The 22,559-nt window shown below is 48.1% G+C and overlaps 1 protein-coding gene across 4 annotated transcripts in view; it reads left to right on the top strand.

Moving 5' to 3' along the window:
* Positions 1 to 22,272, top strand: part of KIF16B (kinesin family member 16B) — a 279,933-nt gene extending 257,661 nt beyond the window's left edge. For all 4 annotated transcript variants that reach the window (XM_070471918.1, XM_070471919.1, XM_070471915.1 and 1 more), the window contains one exon: positions 21,102 to 22,272. In XM_070471918.1, the coding sequence (XP_070328019.1) occupies positions 21,102 to 21,260 (159 nt within the window). In that variant the 3' untranslated portion in view covers positions 21,261 to 22,272. The remainder of the gene's footprint in view (positions 1 to 21,101) is intronic.
* Positions 22,273 to 22,559: the final 287 nt, after the last annotated feature.

The raw sequence follows: 22,559 nt of genomic DNA, 5'->3' as shown, positions 1-22,559 counted from the left end.
TAATACATTTGCCTTAATACATTGTCAAAGCCCGTAGGATAGGCAAGAGTGAACCCTAATGTGGACTGTGGACTCTGAGTGACAGTGATGTGCCTGTGTGGGTTACTAATTACAGCAGATATAACCTTCTGGTGTGTGAATTTAATGGTGGTTGTGTGTATAGAGCTGGATATGAGAAATTTTGCTTCCTCTCCACTTTTCTGTTAACCTCTACCTGCCTTAAAAATGAAGTTTATTTATGAACTTTATAAAATTTTCTAATAAATGTAGTCATCATGCATTGGTAATCTTCCTTTCCCTTTTTTCTGCCTTCATTTTTCTTTCACTTCTGTCCTCCCTCCATCCTCTTATTTTTCTGTTGTCCTTTAATTGCTTTGCTCAAGAGAGTAGGGAAGGATGGATAGGTGGTAGGTAGGTAGGTGAGTGGGTTAATGAATGTGGCAGTAGTACACATTTTTCTCAAGAGTTTGAGTTTTAATTATTATAAGAAAGGTGATCATCTAAACAAATTGTATTTTATACGTATTTTCTCTACTGCTAAGCATATAATAATGTATATTTCATTAAGAGTGACTCATTCATTACTCTGAAATTTGGAAGTCGCTATTTTATCTATCTTTGCCAAGCACCATTTTTATTCACTTGCTCTTTCCAAACTCAAGGTAGATGTCTGTCTTTATGAATCAATGATTTTAAGAATATGCAAATCAATGAGGTGCCCACCCAGCACCCGCCTTTACAGAAGTGTTTTAAAATTAAAACATTTGAATAGTGAGGAATAAAAGAAGGAAATCGCTTGTAATCACACAGAAGCATAAGCTAGGTGAGAGGCCCGGTGGAATACTGGTGTAATTGACAGTCATAAAGATTATCTTTCCCTGTAATTTTCATGAATCGCCACAAAGGCTTTTCCTCACTGATGCTTGGTTCAGAGGGCCTTCATGTTCACCCGCCTCGTAGTATCGCTTTGGATATTCTAAGTGACCTGTTGCTATGTTTAATTACAATGTCGGTATGATATCTGAAGACTTTCTTGAAGGGTCGCTTATGAAATCTGAAAATGGGCTGCCCCTTCCTGTGCCCTTTTTCTCTGTTCTTTCTACCACTTTCAACAGTACTAAAACTTAATTCCCCTTCATCCTGTCAGACAGGAAAGTTGAGATGATCTTCTGTCAAGTTAGTGTGATGAAGCAGAAGGACTTGAGTACATTAATTTTAGCATCAAGATAAAGTTAGAATGTTCGTGTAGAAGAGAAGATCACCCTCTTTCCAGGACATGGCCCTGGTTCTCCTTGGGGCAGAGGGCCTTCCTTGGCAATCCTATGCAACCCATTCTGGCTCAAAAGAGAAATCGCCTTTACCTAAAGAGTGTTGGGTTTGTTGATAGCAGGTATTCAAAGGACTCTTAGAATCAAGGGTTGCAGCCCTATATAATTAGCAAATTTCTGCTCTGCAGAAGGTTATATAACCATCTCCAACTTTCAGTACACTAAAGGTCCTTTGAGATATCATGAGATAGAAATTGATGGCTTAGACATTTTGTTAAACTTTATTTCTATGACAGTGTATATTAAAAAACCAGAAAGAATGATGTTATAAACCCAATGCACCCTCTCATATGACCCAACTTCATCATTGTCAGCATGTGACCTGTTGCGTTTTATTTCTTCCTCAGTCACTATACACACACACTCACAGGATTACTTTAAAACAAATGCCAGCTATCATATTGCATGCTTATTTTGCTCATTCTTGTCCATCTCTTTGCAACTCCATGGCCTATAGCATTCCAGGCTCTTCTGTCTGTGGAATTCTCCAGGCACGAATACTGGAGTGGGCAACCATTCCTTTCTCCAGGGGATCTTCTCAACCCAGGGACTGAACCCTGGTCCCCTGCATTGCAGGGGGATTCTTTATCAACTGAGCCACCAGGGATATCGTATTATTTTATCCATGAATATTTTAGGATGAATCTCTTTAAAAAGTGGCTTATAATCTATAGATTTCCCTGCCCTCTGGTTTTCTCACCATTTGTTTGTTGATGAAACCATGTCATTTATCCAGGGAATTCTCACATTTGAGGTTTTTACTGGTTGCAGCCCATGGTGCCATTCACCATGTGCCTCTCAGGTCAGTTCAGTCACTCAGTCGTGTCTGACTGTTTGTGACCCCATGGACTGTAGCACACTAGGCTTCTCTGTCCATCACCAGCTCCCGGAGCTTGCTCTGACACATGTCAGAGTCAGTGATACCATCCAACCATCTCATCTTCTGTTATCCCCTTGTCTTCCCGCCCTCAATCTTTCCCAGCATCAGGGTCTTTTCCAGTGAGTCAGTTCTTTGCATCAGGTGGCCAAAGTATTAGAGTTTCAGCTTTAGCATCAGTCCTGCCAATGAATATTCAGGACTGATTTCCTTTAGGATTGACTGGTTTGATCTCCTTGCAGTCCCAGGGACTCTCAAGAGTCTTCTCCAACACCACAGTTCAACCAGTTGTTAGACTGAGTGGCTTGGTTGAGTTCAAGTCTAATTTTCTGGGGCAGAAACACTGGCGAGGTGGTGCTGTTGTTCCCTTGCATCTCAGAGGAGGCACGTGATGTCTGATGGGCTCCCTCTTGACCGTCTTTGCTGTCTGTGTTAAAGCAATCCACTGACCATGGCAGTCACTGCCCATGCTCAGGACCACTTCCTGGGCACGATTGGGCCTGTCTGGCATGTGTCAGTTGAGTGCTTCCCATCTCCAAGGACCTCATGGTCCCGTCGGGGCGGAGACGACTCATCAGGTAACTACTCAAATAGTCACGTACCTCCTTCAAGGTTATCAGAGGACGTGGCTTCCAAAGCAGTTGCCCCCAAACCCCTGTGGCCAATCTTTGAATTTATCTCAAGTAGCTTTTTGAAAGATAATAAATTCTCAGACCATGTTCTAGTATATTCTGATTCAGCGAGACTGGGATGAGATCTAGGAATCTGAGTCTGCCGTAGAAAGATGAGGCTGATGTGGACGTAGACAGGGAAGGAAAAGCCAGATCCTAAAGCCGTGTTCCTGACTTTGGACCTGAGCCACAGGACAGCGTGGCCCACGGAGCACTGTACACAGACGAGAGGAGGGCTGACATTTGACTGCCCTGGAGAGAACGGAGGGACCTGGGGAGATGGAGGCAGGAAAGAGTGGTGGCTGGGCTGTTACTGTTTCCAGACAAGGCGTGACTGTGGCCTCAAGGAGGGTGTGATGGCCGTTGGCTTGGAGGAAAGTGAGCGGCTTAGAGAGACACACCAGAGGTGGAGTCAGCGTGGCTCGCCACTCTGTTGAATGAGAGCCGAGGGCAGTGATGAAGTGAGCCTGGGTGCTCAAGACCCGCAGCATTCATCTGAACCAGACAGTGAGATTCCCTTTTAAACATATTTGTGTCTTTTGCATTTCTACACACAGTTGATGACACTGAAATAGTGCCTTTTTTTTTTTTTTAGCTTTTCACTAACTTGGGGTTTGCAGGTCCCGATATGTGTGGTCAGCAGCCACGGGTCAGGGAGAGCCGCAGTCCAGAGGCCAGAGGACCAGCAGAGCTGGTGGAGTGCGTTCCATCCAGTGGGTTGATGTTTCTGTTCAAACCCAGAGGTGGAAGGGACCGCTGTCCTTGCTCAGCGCAGTTAGGCACGCATTCTTCTTACTCGGGGGAGGGTCCGCCTTTCCGTTTAGCCTGTTGGATGAGGCCCACCCACGTGAGGGTGTGCTCCACTGTCTGTTGACCCAGACGTTCATCTCATCCATAAATAGCCTCACGCACACACGGAAATAGCGTTTGAAGTAATGTGGCAACCCACGCCAGGATTCTTGCCTGGAAATCCCACGGACAGGGAAGCCTGGTTAGCTGCAGTCCATGGCGTTGCAGGAGAGTCAGACACGACTGAGCAACTGAACGATAACAAAGTATCTGGGCGCCTAGTGATCCAGCAAGTCAACACATGAAATTAACCACGACAAGCCATTTCTGTTCACCCCAGATACAGCTGCCGTGGTAATTTTTCCATTTTTGAGGCTTTTGATACTCTTTAACATCAGTCCCGATGAGAACCCCACCTGAGTCCCCAGTAAATCCTTAACATCTGTCATCTTCCCGGCTTCCACCCTCACTCACAAGGTGTTTTGGGGCTTGGCAAACAACCGGGATTCTCCGGCTCTTTCCTCTCGATGGAAATAGCATCAGATGAAAAGATCGCAGCACAGCCCAACGCGGTGGGCTTCAGAGCTGGGCGTGCTCCGCTGTGGAGTTCAGTGCTGAACATTTTTCATTTCCCGGGTCACTTTTAAAAGCAAAATGAAACGCAGCTTGAATATTACAGAATTAAACCATGGCTGGAGGATTGTTCCTGCTCTGCTGCTAGACAGAGTGAGGGACCCTGTTTGTTTTCTTCCCTATCATGTCTCACGGCCTCTGACACAGAAGCAGGCACCCCCAGTGACGCATGGAGCCAGTGGCCTGGCCTCCCTCCTGTCGCCTGCGCCTGGGGGAAGCTGGCCTGCCTCGGTTGGAGATGGCTGTGAGCTCCAGGCCCCTGTTGACCTCACCGTTTACCCTGCAGAATGAAATGCCATTTTCGTCTCTTCTCTCCGCCATCCCTTCCAGATCACACTTGCCGCAGCACAGCAGGGATGGGGAGGGACCGTCTTCTAAACTGAAGCACTTAATTAGCTCCCGGCCCCAGCGGAGTGTCAGAAATGCAGCTGAAGTAGGGGAATAGCTGTGCTGGATGATGGGAAGAGATCCCACCTCGTTCCAGGGACACCGAGTTACTAAAATGGTTTCGGAGTTAGTGACCATTTGGAGTCATGTCTGTGACAGTGTCATCTTTATATCATCCATTTCTAGCAGTGTTCATGTCTGTTCAGTTCAACTTGCTTTTTCTGCCAGAAATAATGCTTTTTCCTCTTCCCTAGTGCACACATTGTCCTGGGTGTAGATCAAGGGGTGTCCCAGTAAAATTCTAGTCCCTTCTTGGGAGCCAGTTTGTTCTTTAGGGCTGCTGCTGCTGATGGCCTAGCCGCATCACTATCCTGTTAATCCTCACTGGAGGAGGAGACATGCAGTGGATATGTTACTAATTACAAATAAGATAAAGCGTGATCTTGTTGTTCAGTCATTAAGTCGTGTCCTGCTCTTCACAACCCCATGGACTGCAGCATGGGCAGGCTTCTCTGTCCTTCATCTGATAAGATATAATTGTATAGATTTAACTGTAGATGATATTATGTGCCTCTGATTATAGGCATAGTTATAAATATAGTTATATAGGTATAGCAGAGAGGGTATAGTTGTATAGCTAATAGGTGCGTAGAAAGATGTCAGTTTTAGAGATAATCAATATAGTGTATAGATATAATTCTGTAGATAGAGTTATATAATACAGCAAGAGGCACTGATACAGCAAGAAAGCATGATGCCCGGGAGTCCTTGGAAGGACTGCAGTGTAGCCCAGGCCCGGGGTTCCGGGCCGACAGCCGCCTCGACTTCTCCCACCAGCATGTCACAGCCCAGCCTGGCGGGTGGGGACTCACGGGTGTCTCCATCATCTGGATGCTTTGCAGTCACGTGATGATAGATTCACTAGGCTCAGTGCATGAAACCTGAGTTTCATTAGTCGCCTGAGTTCTTACCGCCTAAGGTTGCGATAAAACTTGTATTTTAATGTCTTTAAAAAGGACGGTTTAGCCTTAGGAAGGTAATGAGTCAGCTTGCTGTGAAATCAGAAAATCCTCATCAGAAAACCACAGGCTGAAGTCACAGTGCGAGCTCAGGGCGGGGGCAGCAGCCGAGCCAGGAGCGGAGACTGACGCGCAGTGCCGGGCTCCCGGCGTGGATACCCCTTCTGCAGCCCCGGCTGAGATCCCCATCATCCCCCCCCGGGCCCGTCCCACAGCTCACACGTGCTCCTCCCTATCCCGTAGCCCCCAGGGGATGCCAGCCCTGCCCGGCAGGCCCAGCGTGTGTGGGCAGTGTCCCCAGGGCCTCTCAGCTCTGCCCCCGGACCCCTGCCCCTGCCCAGCCTCCTCCAAAGCCAAGGCGGACCCAGCCCGGCTGGGACCCAGAGTGGGGCGAGGCCCCGGAGGAACCCCACAGGGAGGCCGCATGTCTTTCCATGGGGAGCCTGCCGGCTCCCCCTGCTTTCCAGGGGTGATAGCAAGTGCAGTGTTGGTGTTTCTCAGCGTGCCCAGCAGGACCCAGCCCAGCCCTAAGTGCACGGCTGTGACCCGCTCAGCAACAGCCCCTTTTTTTTCTCTCTCACTTTCCCACCCCTCTGCTTCCATGTCCAAAGTGTGTTAGTTGCTCAGTCACGTCCGATTCTTTGCAACCCCGTGGACTGTAGTCTACCAAGCTCCTCTGTCCATGCGGATTCTCCAGGCAAGAATACTGGAGTGGGTTGCCATGCCCTCCTCCAGGGGATCTTCCCAACCCAGAGATGGAGCCCAGGTCTCCTGCATTGCAGGCGGATTCTTTGCCAGCTGAGCCACCAGGGAAGCCGCAAGGTCACCCCTAAAGAAGTGACCCAGTCGTATATCCTTTTGGGTTGGACATGCGTCCTTTCTGACCGTTTTGCTGTTGGTTCATGTGTGTGTGAGAGAGAGAGAAAGCGAGCGTGTCTGTCTGTGTGTGTGCGAACCTGTTGCCCCGTCCTGTGTGTACAGTTTGTAAGCTCAGTGAGTCGCGGATGCACTCACCGACGCCCGGGTCACGTCCGCCCTGGCCTCCGCCCTCCTCTGCACCTCTCAGGTTGTTCCCCCTTCCTGTGCTCCCTGTCCTCCTCCTCCTCCACTTACCCCCTCGTTTCAATGGAGCACGTCCCTAGGAGCTTTGAGAAGGGACGCACAGGAGGTGCGTTTCTCGAGGCATGTCTGATGAGGTCTTTCTTCACCCGCCCCTGACTGGACAGGATATGTTAGCTGGAAACCGTCTTGTCCTGTAGTTTAGGGGGCTTGCTTGCTGGTCTTCTGACCCCAGAGCTGGCGTCAGGCGGGTCAGAGCCATCCCGGTGCCCGGCCCTTTGTCTGCGTCGTGATTCTCCCCACCTCTGTCCCCAGCGTCTGGGGTGCTCGGGGGTCTTCCCTGGTGAGCAGCCCCTCCCTTCTCTGGGCCTCTGTCCGCATGGACTTTATCTCCTGTCCTTCATCTCTGGGAGACTTTTGTAATTGTTTCCTCTTTTGAGGGTTTTCCTTTCTGGAGCCCCACTTGCCTGTTGAGCCTCCTGGCCTGATTCTCCTCTCACCTCCTCCTTCTGCTTTCCGTCTCTCCCTCCCTCGGCTGGTCCTTCCTGCAGGTTTGAGAAACGCTCTGCCACGTGGTCCCTCTCACCCCGTCACCCTTGGCTTTAAAGCTCCGCTGGCTACTTTTGCATCTTTTCATGTTATAAACCAGGAGGCCTTGCTTCTTCCTTTGGAAATTGTTGATTTGTGTATTTCCATGGGTCAGTGTAGTTCCTCTTCATACATTTGCTTTTGCTGCAGCAGCCCAAAAGACCGGATCAGAATTCTTCCTGTGCTTTTGTTTAAGAACCGCTGTCTCTGTCCTGTCTCCATAAAGTTCTCTACTCACTATTTATGTCAACACTGGCGGATTATCTTTTCCCGCCCAGTCGGCATTAGGCTTTCTTAAAGATGCTTCAGTCCCCTTCACTCCATTCATTCAGATTTGTCTGCCAACTGAGTTGTGCTTTTCTTACATGAAAGGTGTTCACCGTGTCCTGGGCCCGCAAACCTCTGTTGCCTTAGTAAACTGTGTCTTTATTTCAGGATTCTACTGGTCATTTGTTTTCCCGAGACAGCCGTTCTCTCTTCTGTACATGCTGCTTACGTTTTTCATAGCGGTAATGAGTCCATGTTGCTGCAGCACTTTGAGACAGTATTTGGGGGGAACAAATGGAGAAGAACATCAGTTTGTTCCAATTCCATACAATTTTTATCTTGATTGTTTGCTCATGTAAAGCTCTCATCCTTTTCTAGTCAGGCTTATTTTTATTCCCAGCAGTTCACTGCAAAGTGTTTACATTTGCATCTATAATACTCCAGGCAACCAAAAAAAAAAAAAAAAAACCTTTCTCTAATCTATTTTCTAATTGAGATCACCTGTGTCATATTATTTATAAGTGAAATTAAGAAGAAAAAATTGCTAATCAGAGATGAAAATGGCAGTAAATGAAGCCATCATCTTTTTCTCAATGGATTTTTTAAGACAGCTGAGGGCTCAAGGTGAGGCTCGTGCTTAAGACACTGGTGAGTGCTGTGGGCAGTGAGGGACCCTATCTGCTCTGCCTCCACAGTCTGGGGCATTTATGCTTCTGGCTGTATGTTGTGATTCCCCTTTGCTTTTCTGTTTATAGTGCTCATCTTCCAGTTCACAAAATTGCATTTATTTGCAGTTCCTCATCTGAAAGGATCTGGGTATATTCAGGTACTAGCACAGTCCCTATGAACTGACCTTCCTTGCTTTGCTGGGCAGTTTCCTCGTGGCAGAGTCTGTGGATGTCGGGTTAGCCCCCATTTCTTTGATTAAATGGCCCTGTTGCTGTCCCCAGGACTCCTCACCTGGCACGGTTTCCTTTCGATCTGTAAGCTCATCTCTTTACGCACATCCTGTCAGCCCCTTTTAAGTTGACTGCCCTGCTTTCCCTGCCCCGCAGTTGAAAACAGTCACAGATATGGAAAGTCATGACGACTGAAAGCGTGATGCTTATGGAGTTTTGGGTTTCCTGGCATTTCTCCCAGCCAGATGCCGGCGTCCAGGGAAGCTCGTGTGTCTTTGTGCTCCGGGTTGGCGGCATCCTTCACTCTCTTCTGCAGGGGCTCCTCGGGTTTTACGAGCTGTCCAGGACAGTGGTAAAGGTTTCAAAAGTTTGAATTTGAGTTATACATTGATTTAATAGACTTCATTCTCTATCCTCTATTCTTCATTCTCTGTAGTAAATAAGTAAAGCCCTTTGAGAGAAAGAAGACCCTCTTAAAACCCATGATGTTTTGCTTACCTAGTAGCCACCTCTGTGTCAGTCATCTAATTGAGCATGTCTTTCAGGAAACAGACGGATTCAACATATATATATTTTTCATTGAGATGCTTGACTCCATAGGTAATATCTGTTTGGTAAAGGAATTTATTTTCATTTCCTTGTATGAGTTATAGACCTACTCTGTCCTTTTTGAAAATCAGAGGTGGTGCATTTAGAGAAGTTTGGCTTTTCTCCCTGCCTCCACCTTCCCTGTCATCACCAAACCTCAGTCCCTGTGAAGGGGGTCAGTGGAGCAGATAATCCAGATCTCCAGCTGATCCTCTCTGTGGGGCAGGTCACAGGCCCACCACTGGGGGCCACGGTCCTCTTCATACCTGGGACATGACCGTGGCTCCCCCCTGGGGTGCAAGGCGGCATGTGGACCCTGAGACAGAACCTCCAGGGCAGGAGGGTAATTCGCCAGGCAAACAGTCCCTTGGGGATCATCGGGGGCTCCTGGCCTAAAGAACAAAAAGGGAGCAGTGGGTCTCCCCCCCCACCCCCCCGTGTCTCCAGAGCTTACCCCCTGGCCCTGAATTCAGGGACTCAGTGTTACTCAGCAGTGGTCCAGTTCAGGGCCACCCAGGGAACACGAGCCATCGATACACAGAGGACCTCAGGTCAGATTTGAAAGGGAAGGATCATCCTGCTCACCCGCGCGCACAGCCGGTGGAGAGGGGCGAGATTGACATTCAGGGTCTCGAAGCATCGGCTGCACCCCGTTCCCGGGCTGCACAAGGGGTGGGGGCTTGGGGTGCCAGTAATTCTCATGTGCGTTAGGACCGGTTCTTTACGGGCCTTGTGGCCGGACGTGCCACACAGCAGGGTCAGTCTGTCAGTTTCGTTGGTCGCTGGGAGTCGTCCTTCTCTTTCCAGATGTCAGGAACCTCTTTGAAGGCTTATGCCGTGCTGGGAGGAGTCGTGAGCTTAGAATCAAAAGAATGGGGTTTGGAGTTTGTTTTTTGTTTTTTCCCCAGATGGCACTTTTCAGAATCTCATTATTCAAAATGATCTTTCAGAGGATAGTTAATTTACCTTATAGTTAGATTTTTTTAACTTATTTTTAATATGATTCCCCATTTTGAAAAACATGTGAAGTCATCCTTCTTTTAAAGCAACTCTTGAAATAAAGGGTCTGCCAGTGACTGATACTAGGTGACTTTGGAGAAAAAAAAAATTCCAGATTCTTGCTGTCCTCTACTTTCCTTTGAAGGGGAAAACATTAAATACTTCCATGCTCTATGCCCGTGTTAAAGAAGAGAGAGTTAGCAGATTTACCCAACAACTTCCAGAGAACCAAACTGCATAGATAATAGCGTCGATGACTTAATAAAGACTCCTTGTGAATTGGGCCCTGCCCCAAGCGCTTTTACAGACAGTAGCTCGTTTAATATTCTGATCCTTAAAAGACAGTCCAGTGAGGAAGCGGAGGACTCTGTGTCCCTGCGCTGTAGTGTCTCCACGCCCAGCGTGGTGGCTGAAGGGTGACCAGGTGCCTGCGGCGCTAGCTCACAGGGCAGAGTTGGATCGGCCAAGCTGTGTCTCCAGGGCTGTCTTCCAGCCTCACCTCTGTCTGAGGGTGTCAAGTTGCTCTGCATCTGTCTTTAGCCGGTTACCCATCTCTTGCAAAGAGACCCGGTAATCAAAAGTCAAAGAACCAGAGTGAGCCCTGGGTGCTGGGCTCCTCCCAGGGTCCTGGCATATTTTGCTTTCACCAAACTAAGTTGAGAGTGTGGCCCGTGAGACTCCGTCACTCCTGGCTCACAGGTGCACTGAACACTTGACTCCTCTCTTCCGCTCTGGAAGCCGAAAAGATGGGACTGCTGTTGACTTGTGCTCTGGAGAAAGGCTCAACAAGCTTCTCAGTTCAAGCAGACAGTGGCTTTCTCTTGTGGCCAGTTTGTTTGTGGGGTTTCACCCTGACCTTGCTGCTTGACCTGGCTGGGTCATCAGGATCATTGAAGCTGCTTAATACCCCAAGCCAAAATGTCAACCTGTAAAAATGAACATCACATGGACTTGAAATGCACATCCCTTATAAAATTTTTAAAGCTTGCTAGATTTTATTAAAATATGTGAACCAGACTGAGTATATTAAATTTATGAGTCCAATTGATGCAGTACCACAATAATTCAATACAATATGCTTATGTCATTAAACTCATAAAGAAGATTCTCTGAATAGCTGTAATGAATAGTTCGGATTCTGTAATCACAGATGAACATTTTCACCCTGATGAATTTTAAGTGGAAGCTCTCAGAATTCTATTTAACATCAAGAAATAAATGCCATATTTCAAATGATGACTACTTATTCTAAGTATTTACTTTAAAACCTAGGGTAGGAAAGAAGTACCTGCAAAGACAGAATTATTCATTAGAAATAAGGAAAAGGTTGGAAGAGGTTGGCGTGAAGTAGAATAGGACTGTAATTTATGGCTAGTCATAAATTATAAACAGACAACAAAGAAACTTCTGTTCGGTTTTGACTAATACCATTTATTCCCTCACCTCTTACCTTTTCCCCAAATACGTGTATTTTGGTAATCTCTTACGGAGTAATAACCTACCCCAAAAGTGAGTGCTTTAAAGAAACTCCCATGTTGTTGCTTATGATGCTGTGATTCTGGAACATGGGCAGGCCTCCGCTGGGAGATTCCCCTTTTCCACGTGTCCTTGTCAGGCCAGGGCACGTGTATGTGGCCACATTTGGATCGTGGCTCCGCTGAAGACTGGGTTGAGCCAGGGCATGAGAAGCTCCACAGTGCCCGCTTCACGCTCAGCATCACCTCCAGTGCGCCCTATAGGTTAAAGCAAGTCACAGGGCTCGTCCTGGCAGGACTCCATGGTTCAGAGAGAAGAGAGTTTGGCAAGACACATACTGATCCCCTGGTCCAAGGCCTGGTTGAGAACTGATCTGGTGGGCAGTGCAGAAGTGCCTCCCCCATGCTAAACAGAGCACAGTCCGGTCCTGCTGGACCACTGGCCATGCCCCAGGCTCTGCCCCCACTGTGAGGCTTTATACCCACGCTGCCCTCTGCCTGGAACAGGCTTCTTTCAGAATCTTTCTCCAGTGTCTTCACAGGCTTGATTCTTACCCTTCAGGTCTTGGCATAAATGTCTCCAGTCTCCAGGGCTGCCATTCCTAGGTGCTCTAAAAGTATCTCATTCCTTTTTTTTTTTTTGAGCCATATTTTAATTCCTGCTTTCCCTGTCCACAGTCTTCCGGAAAAGCCTGCATGTTACTCAGGATGGAAATGAAGCTTGTCTTTTACTGAATCCCCAGCAGGACTGGCAGGAGGCAACCTCTCAGTTAAACATTTGTTTGTTGGGTTCGTGAATGGGGTCTGAAGAGAGAGGCATCAACAGAGTTTAAACCTTGATTTAGTCCTTAAAGGATGAGCAGGATTTAGATGATGGAAGCACAGCACCAGGAAGAACGACTCTGAACCATGAGGAGATGGTACGGGCAGCGAGGTGCCCTAGGAGGGCAGGCTCTGTGTCTGTCTGCACCCACGTGCCCACGCCCCATGTGACTTCCTGGGGAGCACGTGTGCAGTGACTGTGCAGTGGTTGAATAAGCTGCTTGTCAAAGGCTGTCCTTAATTTTATCAGAGCATGGAGGACATTTGGAGGCATGTTGGGAAAAGAACCGAGCATGGTTGATCCAATGGAGACAAATTTTAGGATTCCTAAAATAGCCAGAGAGAGGTGTTCAGAGTAGGATATATGGGAGTTTAAAACTGGGAAGACTTGACCGTGAATAACATCAACCCGCCTGGGTTGGTTCATAACACATGGCCAGTGGTGAGCAGACCTCTCTGGGTTCTAGAAATATCCCAGTGTGTCTCCATCCAGGCCAGATTCATCTTCAGAGCCCATCAATCAATGATTAATTCTCCAAGTACTGCAAGGTAAATGAGACCTCTAAGTCTATTGGACTGAGAGTTGTTTTTAAGCTGCCAGCATGGCCAATGAGTTCTGGAAATGAGGAATGCCACTGAACTGCCTTCTCTGTTAATGTGTCATGGTGGAAAGGTGGCTGAAGCCCTTTTACATTTTTAAAGAACATTTCAATTTTAATAATTTCAATAACTTTAAATTAAATTATGGATTGGTGTTAAAATTTTGTAAAATGAAAAGAGCTCCACAACAGTGAGATGGCTGGGAAATCATTCAGATGACACAGCTGGGGTGAAATATCGCCCATGAAATAAGCAGTAGGCTGCAGTTACAGCCGTGAGCCCTATTAAAACAGAAAGGTTTTAATAACATAAAATGGTCATGATTTTATCCCCCCATTAATTAAAACAGAAGGAAGGAAGCCAAAAGATAAAAAAAGGTAAAGTCTTTCAAACGCTTCTGAGGCCCTGTTCTCATTCCCACATCTTAGACACACGCATACACATTCACACACCCACACATGCGTGTGCGGCAGCTGATGGAAATTCAGGGTAGATTCTGAGCCTACATGAGCAGGGCGTGGACAGCCCCAAAGAAAGGGGCTGCATGTACATTTACATTTATACCTTAACGTTACGGGCTTAAAGGATTCTCCTTGAGAATTTCGAGGACTTTCTCCTGAATCTGAAGAGCCAGTCATTTTGTCTCTTACAGTCATTTTTCTTGTCTAAGTTCCTGTCTCCTGAGATCTCAGTCTTCTAATGTGGAAACAGAGGAATACATATACCTGTCCTTCTCCTTAGACTGTCTCAGGGGTCATAGGAGCTCCTGAGCCTGGAAAGGCTTCACACAAATACCTGCAGACCCGACAGGCAGGTTCAAGGCCCCCAGGGTTCTCTTTCAGACCCTGCCGTTCCCCAGGCTGAGTCCTCCACACGCTGGCCTTGCTCCCTGTTCACATCCTTTACTGAGCCTGGGTACCACACACCTTCCCTACTTTCCCTGTTCTCAGACTTGCCTTTCCTTCCAGATTCCAGACCTAAAAGGGGAATGGCTGTGAGATGGGAGCGGCCACACCATGTAACAACGTCCCTCTGGCCTCCCAGGTTTTTGCTTGGATGAGCTGTACAACATGAGGTCTTCCCTACGAGCAGACTAGCATTTCATCCAGAGGCTCCCAAGATGAAAGGAAAAACCCAGCAGAAGCTACTTCAAGTCCAGCTTCTACCAAGGTTATTCCAGGAACTTGAGTACTTTTCCTTTTAGCCAGAGCCGACCCTGAAATCATATTACAGGTCACACATGAATCATGTTAATATAATGACCTTCTTCAAAAGTGTCTAAAGTGAAGTAGCACGTAGCAGCACTTTATATTTCATTTTTCCCCCCCTTAATGCAGTGTATTGATTGAGGTACCAGGCTAAAGCTCTGAGATAATTGACTAAGTTCTTGCTGAATTGCCCTGTATTGCTGTAGGGAGTGTGTTTTGCCTTTCAGAACTCATTAACACAGCCAACAGACCATATTAGCCTGTGTTTTTGGATGAAAAGATTAATAATGTTTAGTGGTTGACTTTTGAAATGGTGTTGAATTTTAAAGATTGGCTCGTGTGTGTATCTGAGTTTGGAGCAGGAGTCTTCCAACTGAATGCTTGGCTGGGAATGGACCTCTCTCATGGGCTGACCCATCTGAGACAATATGTCTGAGAGCCTCCCAGGACGGACCTTGTCCTAGGAGAGGCATCCTGGGCAGATGCCCTGAGCCCACTGCGGCCGCCACCCCCAGAACCGGGCGTGTTGTAAATGGGAGGTTTCCTCTTATTCTTGACGGACACCTGCCGACACCCCAGGGGCACTGATGGCAAACAGTAGGAAACAGCTGTGGTCCTGGTGAGCAAGTGGGCTTGGGAATGGACAGACCTAGAGCTCTCCTGCTTCTGCCCCAGGTTTCTTAAGCAAACCCTTGAAATGCTCCATGGCACCAGCTCTGCATTCTGGGAGAGGCTTGCCCCAGAGGACCCTGCATCCCTGCAGGCTCCACGTGGTATCTTGACGAGCTCTTTAGCTACAGGAGCCCATCCCAGAAGATAAAGAGGAAGAGACCTCCAGCCCTCTGCCCTGAGTCAGCCAGATGACCCATCCCCAAAGAATGGGGAAGTATTTTTTCAGAAGGCAAGCTGAATGTCGTCTGGGAGGGGGAACAGAAGAAGGGCAGTCGAGAAATGACCAGTGCCCAGCAAGGTGCTGTGAGGAAGGTCTCGAATGTGAGCAGAGGTGCCTAGCCTCCGTGGAGAAGGGTAGAAGCGTCAGCAGAAGGGGGCCTCTGTCCCAGGTTTGCAGGGTGCGTTCACTCTAGGCAGCCCTGTGCCCCCGTCCCCATGAGAGCACTGTCAGGACAGCAGAGGCAGCATCTGGCCCAGGCAGTACTAGATGCTGTGGCATTTACTAAGCCCAGGCAGCCGAGACGCCCAGTGCCATCAGCCCGGCCCAGTGAGATGGCAGCACCCGGAGAGGAGGGTCAGCCCGAGAAGAGGAGGCTGGCAGACGCTGCAGACGGAGCTCGGGGACTGAGACCAGTCTCTGCACTTGGGAGAGCTGAGTGTGAGTCCTCACACTCCCACGCTCTGTCACCTTTAGGACGGTACTTAATGCCTTCTGGACTGCAGGTTTTTTTTCTCTGAGATGTTGGAGATAATAATAGACTCTGCCTCATACACTGTTGTGATTTTTAAATGAAATAGACCATTAAACATTCTCACTGTGCCTGGAGCATTGCAGACTGTTGATCAATGGCCTGTCTGTGAGAGGAACGAGGTGATCGCTGGCTGGCCTGGTGTGTGCATGTAGGGGGACGTTCCCAAGGAGCTCAGGGGTGTCGGCAAGTATGAATTAAAGGACAGAAAGAACCCCTTTGCAGAGAAGGTGTCAGGAGCCTGATGCGGGGCATTTTGGCAATCTGTGTGCCTCTCATCCTTGTGCTGATCTCTTGGCCTCCTCTTTTGAAAGCTCATGGTCCCTTACAGGATTTTGTTTTTGTTCTGTGGGGAGGGGGCAGTTTTTAAAACCACAAGCCATTTAACATTTTGTTTGGAGCAGACCCATGGGGGCCCGTGTCTCCCAGTGACTTTTGCCTCCCCCCACCCCACTCAAGGCCCCTGTGCAGATTGACTTAAAAAATAGATACATAGATACATACATATATACACACACACAGATATATATATATGCATGCCCACAACCTGTAGAAGAAAGACAGTTTCTGAAATCAAGGTGCTGTGCATCAGTACTAAAGTATGCTGTAAAGAGTTGTCATCTAAATTTGATTTTCCGAAAGCATTGATAAGAAAACGCCTTATACTGCAGTGTCAGTCCAAGCAGCTAAAAGAAACCTAGATAAATGTCTAACATATCTATTGTTCTTAGACCTTTTTTTGCCAACTTTGAAAGCAGCTCATGGTCCTCCTGGAGAAGGTAATGGCACCCCACTCCAGTACTCTTGCCTGGAGAATCCCCTGGACAGAGGAGCCTGGTGGGCTATAGTCCATGGGGTCGTGAAGAGTCGGACACAACTGAGCAGCTTCACTTTCACTTTCCACTTTCATGCATTGGAGAAGGAAATGGCAACCCACTCCAGGGTTCTGGCCTGGAGAATCCCAGGGATGGGGGAGCCTGGTGGGCTGCCGTCTATGGGGTCGCAGAGAGTCGGACACGACTGAAGCGACTTAGCAGCAGCAGCAGCATGGTCCTCCATCCCCAGCGTGGTGTGTGGTTCCCCTCTCTCCCTCCTCTTCTCTCCCCACCACCCCTGATCCCACCTCATCCCGCTCCCCATCCCCCAGCTGGCCCCTTGCCTCTCTTTGGGCTCCATGTCCTCTCAGTCCCTCCCATCTCCTCGGTTGCTCACTCTCAAGACATCCCCAGACCCCCTCTTGCTCTGCATTCCATTTCCTGATGGCAGTCTTACTGAAAGAAGCTTGGGTTTCATCTGGCTTTCCGAGGCAGGGCTGGAATGTCTCCCAGCCATGGCAGGTGCAGCCACCGTTCTTAGCAGCCCTGATCTGGCGTGTTTCACAGAGCAGAAACTTGGATGTGACCTCCCCCAGCCCCGCCACCAGGGCAGCCTGGTGTCCTGCGGGCCTTGTGTGATCCCTAATAGCTGCTAAAGCTGAAGCTCCAATACTCTGGCTACCTGATATGCAGAGCTGACTCACTGGAAAAGACCCTGATGCTGGGAAAGATTGGGGGCAGGAGGAGAAGGGGGTGACGGAGGATGAGATGGTTGGATGGCGTCTCCATGAGTTTGAGCAAGCTCAGGGAGATAATGGAGGGCAGGGACGCCTGGTGTGCTGCTCTCCACGGGGCTGCAGAGAGTTGGACATGCCTTAGCGACTGAACAACAGTGGCTACAGAGACTGAGATTTGTCTGCTTTTCTGATTTTCTTGGAGAAGAAGCCATGTGAAAGAAACAATTTGGATACTGGATTTCACAGATCCTTCTCCTGCTTTGCTCTTCTGACCCTGATAAGCACATAAGCTCCCAGTGTCTCTGAGTTTTGTAAAAAGTAAACTGCCCCGGGGAGGTGGCTCAGTTCCTGGACTTATTTTCACACACCAGGGAGGGTGGGGGTGTCTTTGGACTCAACATTAGAGAGAGAGCTTTGACAGGAAGCACTTTAATTTTCTCCCTTTGGCCACAGGTGCTGTGGAAAATTCTAAGAGCACAGGCAGCAGAATTTATTAATATGAATGTGTGTACTTAAGTATGTATTTTATATATAATTAGGATGTATGTCGATATACATGCAGTAGCAGAGTTCTGATACATTAGACTGAGGCCTCAAGTCCTAAGGGGGAGCTTCTTATTGTAGGAATAGTAATAAACTTGATTCACCCAACACCGTTATACAGAAGTCGATTTCATTACTGAAAAGGTCAGACAAAAGAACCAAACCCATCACCCCTCCGTACCCCTCCACTTCAGTAAGTGGGTGGATGGGGCACATGGAATACTACGCAGCAGTGAAAACGGAACAGACCACAGCACACCCACCCGGGTGCACAAGTCTCACAAGCATCACATTAGACAGTGGGAACCAGATACAGAAGAGTGCGCCCTGTGGGATCCCATCGGTATCAAGTTCAAAGCCTGGCAAAACAGATCGGTGGCACAGGAAGCCGGAGCGGTGGTTACCCTGGAGGACGGAGTGTGGGGACGGTTGCCAGGGCTCTAAAAATGTGATGTTTTAGCCCAGTGCTCAGCACACCCGTGCATTCACTTTTTGAAAACTCATTTAGCTGTACATTCATGATGGATGCTGTTTTCTCTCTGTACATTTCAGTTTTTAAAAGTGAACTCATCAATATTAGTCATCAAGGTTGCTTGTAAGCACTTTCCCCCAACTCAGCAGTGTCCCAGAGCAATGGGGGATTACAGAGAATGAGATGCTGTCTGTGACCCCAGGCACTTTCTGCAATTTTAGTTCTTTCTTGTGTCCCCGGTCCCAGCCCTGGTCCTTTGGGTTCGTCACTCACCAGAAAGGATTTGCTCAGTCCACTGCAAGCCCGTGGCTCTGGACACAGCCAACCAAGGCCATGCGTCACCTCTTCACTTCAGAGCATGCTGAGGTCTCCACAAAGAACACTTCCTACTCACAGCCCTTCTTTGACCAAGAAGCAGTCTAGGAAGAGGGAGCCAAGGCCACCTGATTCTGCTGAGCAGACTCATCGCAAAGAAAAGGCTCTTCCATAATGTTGAGAATCAGTTGGATCAGATCCCTCTCAGGAGGTTTCATCGAGGCGTGCTGATGCGTTCATTTTAAGGAGAGCCATCACCGGCAGCTGCTTCCTTGCTCTCTCTTTACGGGGCTTCCCCGGGTGGGGAAGCGGGATCTCCAGACCCCTCTCTTTGCACTGTATTTCTGGTTTTACTGTTTCTTCTCTTTTCAGTATCCTTCAGGCTTTCTTGGCCCTTTAAAGGGCCCCTGCTTCGTGAACTGATGATGACAAATGTTGATACATCATCTGTTCCCTTCCGTCTGGTCAGAAAGCATCTGGAAGGCAGGCGGCGTGGACATCAGTCTGCACTGCAGCCTGGCCGTGGGGGCGTGGGCTGCAGGGAGCTGCTGAGGTGACGGCCTGGGTCCTGCCTCACCCCTCGGAGGGATGCCGCCACAGCTCACCGCGGGGGCAGCCCCGGTCCCCCTCCTGCCAGATGCGTATTTCACAGTAACAGTGTTTGCTGGACCTCGGGTCCCTCTCGGTCGATGTTCCCGGCTTTCTGCCCCCAGAAAAGTCAGGCTGTTCTCTTCTGCTTCTTTGATGCAAATAAGTCCTGGAGCAGGGTGTCCATTTTCTAGCAATTGGTTTTGACACCTTCTTAACTTGACCTGCTTTTTGTTTAGAGAGCCTTTCTTGAGCAATTACCATGAGATCAGGAAGTTAAGAATATTGAACACGGGAAACAGCCTGAGTTAAAAATCCTTGCTCTCAAGTCTCCTCTCTGGATTACTAGCCTTGCTCACCAGATAATGGGTGTTACAGTAATTAAAAGAAAAGAAAGAGGTAGGTATGGGCAGAGCATGAAGATAACCTACAGTTGGGTGATGCAGGACCCCTTTGGGTGTGGTCTGAACGCCTGTCACCTTGCTTTGCTGCTGGTTTCGTGCTCTCCACGTGTCAGCACTCTGCAGGTCCTGCCTTGGGAGAGTACTCAGCCACTGGGCATCAGTTATGCTTCCGTAAAACACAAAGAGTTAGGTGTTAGATTTTTAGAAACTTTAAATTACCGTACAAGTGTTAATTGTTAGTAGTCCCTGTTACTGCTTTTAAGAAAGTAGCTAAGAGATTTTCCTTGAGCAGAATGTCTTCTTTCAGAGCTAAGTTTCAGCCAGCTGAATTTGGCTTCCCCCAGGCCACAGGTTCGTTACCGTGTCACTACTGACATTTGGGGTAAATATTTCTTTGCACAGAGGCTTGTAGGATGTTGAGCATTGTAGGATGTTAGCTGTATCCCTGGCCTCTACCTGTTAGATACACGCCCACCCCCAACCGTGAAAATGTCTATGGGGCAGATCACCCCTGCTTGGGAACTGCTGTTCTAGACCATGTTTCATAGACAGAATTGTTCTGTTACTCAGAATCCATGATTACTGTGTTTAATTTCTGAGTTTGTGATAGGATTTTTATTTTTTAAACAAGCCGAAGGAGTAATAAAGATTCAGGCCTAAAACCACCCCCCTGCACCCCATTTTCAGTTATAGGTAACCTTTGCCATACCGAAACTGTATGAAGTATTTCTGCATGTTCTCTTTTCCATTAACACATCTTGCTGGTGCCCATGTCTGATTTCAGCCCCAGCATCTCGGGTCTTGGACTCAGAGCAGCTTTGCGAGTTTGGTGCCAGAAAAGTAGGCCAGTGCTGCCACAGATGTGTGCAAAGGTTGGGGTGGGGGGTGAGCATGGGGTTCAGAGCAAATTAATCTCAGCAAGAGCTTCCTTTGCTGGTTGGTCTGTAAATGTTGGTGTTTGCAGTGGACCCTCTTGCCCACAGTGTTTCCTTTCCTTTTAGTGTATAAGAAGACTGCAAAGCAGAGGCCTGTGCCCCTTGACACATTATTAACTAAAGACATATTAGTGCCAGAGACGTTAGTTTCTGCAAAAGTCCCCTGGTCAACAAGAGTAAAAATGTGCATTTAGCATCGTGCAGACCATGAGCAGTTTTGTTCTCCTTCCTCTTAGTGGTCTTCCTATTAGTAAGTTGGACAGGGAGACATGACTCGGCAGGCTGCAGTCCATAGTGTTGCAAAGAGTCAGACACAACTGAAGTGACTCAGCACATGTGACTTGGCTGAAAAAGCGGGGTATTAACTACTGGCACAATGCTGGAAAGCAGACCCCACCCCCAGCGCCCGCTGCCCGGCGTTCCCTGGGCCTGTCTGCAGACGACATGTCCCATGAGTTCAGAACCAAGAAGTGTCAGCCGCACACTGGGCGCCGTGGCTGCTCCCCAGGTGGGTCCGACGTGGGGAAGGCATCAGAGGAGGGTCCCTGCGCTGTTTCTGACAGTGGCAGCCCCTCCATGCCAGCAAGGGCGTTGTTTCTAGGCGCCGCCGCCTCCTGCCTGCCCGTGCCTTGACCGTGTCTTTGCCTCTCGTCTCTTCCCAGCGGTACCTCAGGGACTTCTTCAGCGTGATGCTCCAGTCGGCCACGTCCCCGCTGCACATCGACAAGGTGGGGCTGACGCTGTCCAAACACACGGTGTGCGAGTTCTCGCCGTTCTTCAAGAAGGGCGTCTTCGACTATAGCAGCCACGGGACGGGGTAGGGCTGGAGATGCAAGCCCGCCGCACAGTGCCTTCTGGTCCGAGCAGCCCCCGCCAGGGGCCTGGGCCCCCCGCCGCCGCCTCCGAGTGCCTGAGCAGAGCCGGGCCGCGCTGGCCACGGTGACCTTGGGGGCGGCCGCCCCCGCCCGTCAGGGTGAATGTGGCCTTCTCATTGTGTGCAGGGTCTGTCCCGGGGGCTCCGTCACCGTGGGCCCCTGGAGCCAGCCTGGGCTTCCCTGGTGGGTGCCTGGTAGACCTCCCCAGTGACTTTCATCTGGTTTCCCCCTTCACCAGAATACTCTTATTTTTTTTTAATATCCCTTCCATGTGACTGGCTGTATCCCAAGAAAAGCATCTTAAATTATTTCACTGTATTTTCCTTTTTCCCCATTTGAGTCTGAACTTTTTGTATAATCCCTGAGCACCGATGTTTACACAGAATTTCACATTCTGCAAAAGGGATTTTCAGTCCAATCATGACTGGAGTCTTCCATGCTTGACACATTGGATGTAGCTTACATCAGCTTCTATAAATCCATTGAAATAGGATATTCGTTTAATCTTGAATATTCAAGAAGTTTTTACCAAATGGCTGTCGTGCACGTTCGAGCTTTCTCTGCTAAGCACAAAACTAGCTCCTCATTGAATGCATATTTTTAAACATTTCGTTCACATTTTTGTTACTGAATCTACTGGATCTTAAGCTGCAAGACTAGAATTATGTAGTTTATTAATGATCCCTTAAATCACTCAGGACTGAATGTAGCATCACACATCCATGTACAAGTAAAACTGCTTTGTTTTACTAAAAAGAAAAATTTGAGAAGAAAAAAAGATATATATGGTATATATTGAAATGTATATAAGTCTACCTATAGATTTCTATATGTACACACTCCTGTATGATAGTTATATCAAAATATATAATTATTCACATGAAATTTATTAAAGGTATTTGCTTTTTCAAGGTTTAAATGGAGCTGCTATCAATATTAAATGAAGTTATGGAATCCACCCTGTAACTTAGTTTATTTTAAGCTTGTGACATGATCATTCCTCTGGTCTGTTTAAAAATTTATCTAACGTGCTTGGAAAGATACACAATGTATAATTCAGCATTTGTTTTGTAGAAGATGCGCTTACAGTAATGATTGAAGTCACAAATGAATGGGTAACAAAACAGACCTGCATTCAGTCTTCTAGAAGATGCCTGTGCAACAGAGCTCTCCAGTCTGAAAAATATATATTCAAAGATGCAATTATCCTGATAAGGGGGAAATTATTATTGTACTAATTAGATA

This window comes from Odocoileus virginianus, chromosome 9 (genome assembly GCF_023699985.2).
Source record: "Odocoileus virginianus isolate 20LAN1187 ecotype Illinois chromosome 9, Ovbor_1.2, whole genome shotgun sequence".
Lineage (NCBI taxonomy): Eukaryota > Metazoa > Chordata > Mammalia > Artiodactyla > Cervidae > Odocoileus > Odocoileus virginianus.
This window is presented reverse-complemented; position numbering and strand designations above follow the sequence as displayed.